Here is a 7,235-nt window from a genome sequence, read left to right on the forward strand (position 1 = left end):
TTAAGATAGCTCTAGAGGGCATAGACATTTTCAGTTCTGTAGTTCATATGTGAAGAATTTAGGTCATTATAAAACAACTTTTAAAACTTGGTAACCTTTAGAAAAATAAACTTGGCACACCTGAAATTCACCTGGAAACATGTCCCCTTTACCTAAGTGACTTAAGCAGCTTCACAGTATTCACTACTTCACATGGGTTTTTTTCTCAGTCATGCTCAGATATGTATTTGTGCCTGATCTGTTGTCTTTGAGAGTAGTTAGACCATGACAAGTAATAAAGACTCTCATATAATCCAGTTTTAAGAGACGTTAGGTTCTGTTTCTATGAATTTTGTAAATACCTTCCCCATACAAATGTTTAAACGAAGAAAATTCCATCAGATCAAATACTGCAGCTTGTACCCAAGGGCAGTTTATATTCCTATTCTAGCTGTAACTTTTATGTTTGTTCAGCCTTGTATTCCCATTTCATTTAGCCTGACTAAAACAAAAATAAAAACTTGCAGTTTGAACAGCAGTAAGTATTAATGTGGCAAGTAAGATGGGATTTTTTTCTCATGGTACTTGAATTATGAGTAAATTTACAGCAGTAGAATCATACTAATATAGAATCATTGGGTGAGAAGGCTTTTGGCCAGAGATAAGGCAAGACTGTGTTTGTTTATTGTCATATTTTTTAACTCTAAATACTTTTGAAAATGAGGTTTCTAATTGATATATGCCTACATGGGAAGGTATTTTAGAAGCTTTGCTTTCTGTCACACTTCAGTAAATTCAAAGTAACTGCATCAGCTTTGTTGTGATTCTTAATTTACATGATTGAGAGTAGAATCAGATCCTTTGATTTGACTTAAGTGTTTATTTTGGACAACCTTTGTTTCTCCTGAATCAAATTACCTTTTACAGTTCAGCTTCTAACTGAAGAGCTTAAACTTTCATTCAGTACATAGCACAAAACAATATAAATTCCAGAAAAGAAAGTAAAGTTTTGACACAGATAAAGCAAACTTTGAAATGTAGCATTCATAGCAACCGCAGTACAGCATTTTACTAAATAAAAATATCTCCTTTTGTATCCATCAGTGCAGGGCTTTTCTGTCAAGTTACTACAGAGATCACAATGTGGAACTGTCAAAACTCCTACACAAATTGGGACAACCTCTGCCATCGTGGCTGAGACAGGAGCTACAGAAAGTAAGATAGCATTGAAAGAATGTGTTTTGAAATATCTCTGCCACACTTCAGTCGTCATACCTAAAGACTCTAGTAGCTACCAGAAAGTCTTGTAAGACATACCTCTTCAAAAACAAGAGTACAATATAGAGGTTATTTCCATGTGCTGGCATATGGATTGTGAAAATACATGTTTCTTAGAACTGTGGTGGGCCAGAGCTTTCTCACAAACATTTCTGGGCCAGTGGACTTGTGGACTACTGTGCACGTAGTGGAAGTTATTTGCAACTGGTATAAGCTTCAGAGATACATGACCTGTCCAATTTCATGGTAAATATTTTACATTTTTATATATTGGTTTTAAAGTATTGGTGTCTCATGTAGGTTTTGTAGCCCATTGTTAGACTCTGACAGTTTTTCTTACTATTTGATTATGGTCTTGCAAAAAATAAGAAAAACTTCATGTAACACAAAATGCCAGGTGTACTTCTGCCTTTGGAATCAGCTTGCTACTACCCTAAGTATATACTAACAAGGGTGAGAAGTGCAGGTCTCATATGAGTTAGATGTGCATACCAACAAAATACATAGAACAAAATCTGGAAGCCACAGGCAAAAGCAGTGTAGAAAACACCACACCCACAAAAAAACATTACCTCTGATTACAGCCTGTAACAACGAAACCTTACAGTGTGGTAAAGGCCTTTGTCCATAATTATTATGTTTGATTTTGTACTGACTGAAATGACAAAATACAGAATATAGCCATTATTTGAACAGACATTTAATTGGATGTGTGCAGCACAAAAGCTGCAGTATAATCCCTACGAGCACTATTATGCTCGAGCAGTTGTGAACCAAAGTGAAGCCGTGCAACGGACAGGCTTGCGCTCCTGGCTGCCATGAGCAGCCAGGTCTGGGTACTGCACTCTGGGCTTACGTTGCTGTGTATCAGGAGGGACTCCACTGAAATCAATTAAAAACTCCTAAAGAGCAGAAACTGATCCATATGTAGATGGCCTTAATTTGCACCACTGTTTTTTCCTTAATTTATTTGCCTTCAGTCTGTGCTTTGTGTATTCCAAGACTCTCCAGGCTAACCGAAACTGTAGCATCTTTCAGTACCCTTCAGTTTACATCAGCTGCAAAAGTCTATCAGATTTCCAGATTGAAATACTGGTTCTGGTTGTGGATGTTTTTAACATGTTTGGTATTATATGTTAGGAATAAGCTTTAGGATAAAAAATTAAACACAGTGTGTAATTGTGGTAGAAAATTACACTCAGCCTGGAAAACGCAAATATCCAGACTTACATTTATGCAACACATTTCAGTACTTCTCATGATACATCACTTTAGATGTGAGATACAGTCTAATTAATAGTACTTAAAAGTTGAGAAAGAAGATTAATGAAGACTTCAGCTGAGTATGGCCTTAATGTTTCTCCACTGAACTTTTGCTCCGAGTGTTTCTAAAGGCATGAAGAGGTAGTGAAAGCAAAAGAAAACTACAGTACTAAATGCAGTTCTTTTTACCGTAGCTCTATAATGTTATCATAAATTGCTTTAGGGTGAATAGTTAAAAACATGCATCAAAAGGTAGAAAAAAATTATATGTCTCAGTGCTGTTTTATGACATTTATGTAATCGTTTAATTTAACTTCCAAGGTAATGGAATGGAAACCAGTCTGTTATTCCGTAAATAGAAAACAGATCTTGAGATCCTTACTGTACCTCTAACTGGCAATCTTTATTATTTATTGATTTTTGTCTATGTAATATGTGGTTTTGATAGGCCTGTAAAGAAAAAATCTAGACAAATTTGCTGTATATAATGATATTCTTTACACAGCACATTTTTGCTAAGGGAATATGCATGATTAATGATGAGGACCTACTAGAGTAGACATTTTTTAAGATAACATCTTTATTATTTATTAGACAGAATGAGAATTTTCATTTCACTTTAAATATTTACTGTCATATAGATTGGTCCCAAAAGCTGACTTGTCTTAAAATACATATTATTTGATAAAAGAAACACTCTGGATTCTGAACATCTATAAAAGCAAATATTCTGCATGCTATGGACAGCTCATGCATCCTGCAACCATTTATATGAATTTGTTACAACTAAATTGAATAACTGGAGAAAATACCTGGGGTTTTCATCCCAGCGTGATTGATTTTACCCTTGATATAACCTGATGCAACATCACTCAAACATTTTTTTTAAATCCACAGTGATTGCATGAAGCTCCTGTTCTGTTCACTGCTGCCTCAGTTACTCCATGTTTTTAGTGCACCAGTTATAAAATAGAGAAAAACAGGAAAGAATTTGGGCACTGTCAAGTGCCTGGAATGTTCATGGTGAGAGGATCCTCTGGACACAAACTGGGCATCTCCTTCATGCAGGAGTAATGGGCTTCAGCAACATTCATAGTTCATTCTTAGTTTTTGAGAACTCACTTTCCCTCTTCTCTGGGAAATCAGAGCGAGAATGAGTAGGTAGTCAAGCACAGAGTGGTGATAGGGACGTGCACATCAATCGCATTGTCCCTCCAGAAATTTTACTGCAGGCAAGGTGACGTGTCTCAGAACTGTGGGCTACTTCTGTGAAGTCCTCTCCGAGGTATGGCAAGGAGCCCCGTACAATGGTTGGTAATCTGGTAAAATAGCCCAGCTGTGGTCACTGCCTAACACTGGGAGGGTAAGTCCCCTACAGGCATGGCCTTGGCCTTGGGTGGACTAGACTTGGTTTGGCAGCAAAGCACAAATCTCATCCTCCAGGAAGGAGTCCCATAGTGACTCTCGAGGCCTGATGAGGAACAGCAGGGTGCAGCTCTCACATTGTCCCAGTGTCCTTCCAAAGGGAGGGAACTGGGAACAAAATGAATTAAGTTCCTTAGGGATATCTTCAGCGGATTATTGTGGTAGCTTTACCTGACTTAATACTATGAACAAAGTAGCTCAACCTTTTAGTCTTAGAAGTGTGCATCTTTAAGGGTGTGATCTTAAGTCAGCTCCTGCTGAGATGCAGCTGATCTTTAGAAGAGGTGCTGCCGGGTTTCCTCCCTGCACACCAGGCAGGCTGATCTCAGACAACAGCAGCAGGGGAGCAAAGGCAAACTGCTGGGGCCCCTTGCAGCCTCAACTTCTGACGTTCGCTTAGTGCTTGCTTATACAAAGATGGTATGAAGCCTTTTTTTTTTTTTTTAATCCAGAACTATTCTATTTAAATATCTTCTTACATTTACCAGGAGACTTTAAAAAACAGAATTACTTTTAATGTGCAGTCACCTTGGTGAAGAATGAAGAGACTGAGCAAAGCATGCAGACAGCAGCTAGATGTGTTAGTCCCCAAATCATAGGATGCACAAGAGTACAGCTGAGTAAGCAAGTCATACAACATGAATTATCTGACAAAGTTTAACCTCTTCTGTTCACAGCTTACCTACAGTCAGTATTTGACTTCCAGAAATAGACTATCAATATTAACAGTCTTAATAATTCATTACAATGAATTATATTTGCTAGTCAAAGTCAGACATTTTATTGCCACTGGTAACACAGCCATGGTTTGTGTTTCCCTGGTAGAGAACTGCACAAGCCATTTCTTTAACAAAAGCTTGGCTATGTGAGCTTCACCTTTATTTTCGTAAATACAGTTCTGAAATTTGCTTTCTGCAGACATCTGTAAAAATCAGTGTGTGATTATGAGCAGAAAGGAACTGTTGGGAGGGTGGAACACAGAGCCTGATAAAAAATCACTTAATTATTTGAGCAAACATTCCTGAAAATACTGTAATATTTTCCCAGTTTTACTTGTGCAGAAAGAATTAGTTTGAATGATTTGCAGACTATCTTGTACAGAATATCCTTTCTCATTGCTTAAAATGTGAAGCTTCCTCAGGAAGAAATTAAATAGATATTTCAATGTTTATAGATGTAATAATCTTGTCATTCACATTGAATGAAAATTGCTGGAAACATTTTTCTCAAAGTTTTTTAAAATAAAAAAAATAGATATTATTCTGATAGTGGCATGGTATCTGAAGTGCAACAATAAACTCGGATAAGAAAATGTAGTGCTGTGTGGAAATGACTTTTATGTTCACAAAAGTTGTCCTTTTCCAGGTTTGTTAGCAGCTATTGCAGCTTGACACTGAGCCACAACACAATCCAGGAGCACAGAAGCAGCATGAAATGTTTTCAGAAATGAAAACCATTGCTTACTCTCTCTGTGAGTGAATATTACTGCTTTGTGCAGCTGCTCGCTTTACTGCTTCTGCTTCCTGCTTTTTATTTCTTGTGCCAGAAATTGCTGATGTGCTATAGAAACACTTCCAGAGCTTGCTATTTTTAAGATAACAAACAGACTTTATTCAAATTATTTGCCTCGGATTTTCAATAGTTGTGCCAAAATGTCAGCCTACACAGACTTGAGAAGACCTTCCTGAGGAGAAAGCTCTACAGACGGTACGAATGTCCAAAGGTTTGATTTGTTACCAACAAATGCAGAGCGGAATTAAAAATGTACTCTCTAGCTGGGCAAAAACTGCTTAATATTTTCACAGAGGTGTAGAAAACAGGAAACATTAACAAAATAGTCTATTCATTACAGAGAAATGATGCAACCTGTAATTTAGAATTCTGAACTTCTCTTGTAATACCCGTCTCTATAATCTCTAAGAATAACAAAACTGGAACAGTAATAACAGAAATGTATTAAGCAAAGGGAGAAGATCCTTGCTACAAGTGCTGCAAGTTACACCTGCCTAACGTCTGTCTCCAGTTTATCTGCTTTCATTTAATGTTTCTTTTCAGTACTTCCAATCCCAAAATCCTTAGAGCTCAAAGGCAAAAGACACTTTTTTTGTCTCTGTGGACTACATGGATGAAGAGGGCACAACAGTCAGCATCAAAGGACACATCACAGGAACAGGAAAGTAATTAACAGGTAGAACCAAGTGCTAGGGAAGCATGAATGGAGGAGGAATTTAGACAAGCTATGGCTGATAGATTTTAAAAGCATATAGGGAATTTGAGTCTTCACTGCTCTGTTTTCTGTCAGGTTATTTCTTTCTTAATACAGCAGTTTCTGTCTTCATTTCCCTTTTTCTGTTCTGACCTTCTCTTTCTCTTGAGAAATTCAGATGAAAAAAATTTCACCTGAAAATTATGAAAAACGCCCAACGTGACAGATGCACCTTAAATTACTTCTTTTGTTTTCTGTGGAAAAAAAAAGGTAAGAAATGTGGGCACTAAAATACGAGCCAAAAGGCATTAGTCATCCCTTCCAGCCTCATCTTCAAAATCTTCCTAACAATGTAATTCAATTACGAAGTCATCCCGCCATAGCTGATGGAGATGGATTTTCTGACCAAAGTGACCCTGTCTGTGTCAGTTCACTGGTATCTGGCCTGCAAATGCCAAAATCACTTGCCTCATCTTTCCGGCACACCCGTGTGCAGAATACGAGCTCACCTTAGGGGTGCAGCATTTGCCAAAGAGAAGCTGTTGCAGCCTGTGCCCAGCCTTTGAAAACTGCCCTACCCTCCTCTGAGGATGACTGTAATAATACTAAAATTAAGATGATGTGGTGTGAAAGGTGCTGTAATTACGTGACATTTGGCGTTGACATCAGGAAGCATTTCTTTACTGAGAGGGTGGTCTAATACTGGAAGAGGCTTCCTGGAGAGGTGGTCGGAGCCTCTGTCAGGGTTTAAGAGGCACTTTTTTTAAGTTTGGACACTGCCCTTAACAACATATTTGAACTTCTGATCAGCCCTGAAGTGGTCAGGAGGTTGTACCAGATTGTTGTTGTATTGCCCTTCCAACTGAAATAGTCTAGTAATGTTCTGTTCTATTCGATTCCATTTCATTCCCAGGGTGTGGGAGTTTGGTCAGCATTATCCAGATAGATTTGCTTGTAGGGACTGGAAAAGAAAAATTACGCACATTCACCTAGAGGGATAACTTAATTTCTCTAGCACATCTGTCATGACCTCTTCTTTCTTCTTAGTCCATGGCTATCAAGTAAAAAATAGTATTTTAGCATT

General features: G+C 37.8%; 1 protein-coding gene across 1 annotated transcript in view; it reads left to right on the forward strand.

Moving 5' to 3' along the window:
* Positions 1-1,203, forward strand: part of LOC103772516 (bifunctional heparan sulfate N-deacetylase/N-sulfotransferase 3) — a 52,102-nt gene extending 50,899 nt beyond the window's left edge. The window contains exon 13 of the mRNA XM_008939850.1: positions 1,084-1,203. Coding sequence (XP_008938098.1) covers positions 1,084-1,203 — 120 coding nt within the window. The remainder of the gene's footprint in view (positions 1-1,083) is intronic.
* The last annotated feature ends 6,032 nt before the right edge of the window (positions 1,204-7,235 follow it).

The sequence above is a fragment of the Merops nubicus genome, unplaced genomic scaffold (assembly GCF_000691845.1).
Source record: "Merops nubicus isolate BGI_N331 unplaced genomic scaffold, ASM69184v1 scaffold46714, whole genome shotgun sequence".
NCBI lineage: Eukaryota > Metazoa > Chordata > Aves > Coraciiformes > Meropidae > Merops > Merops nubicus.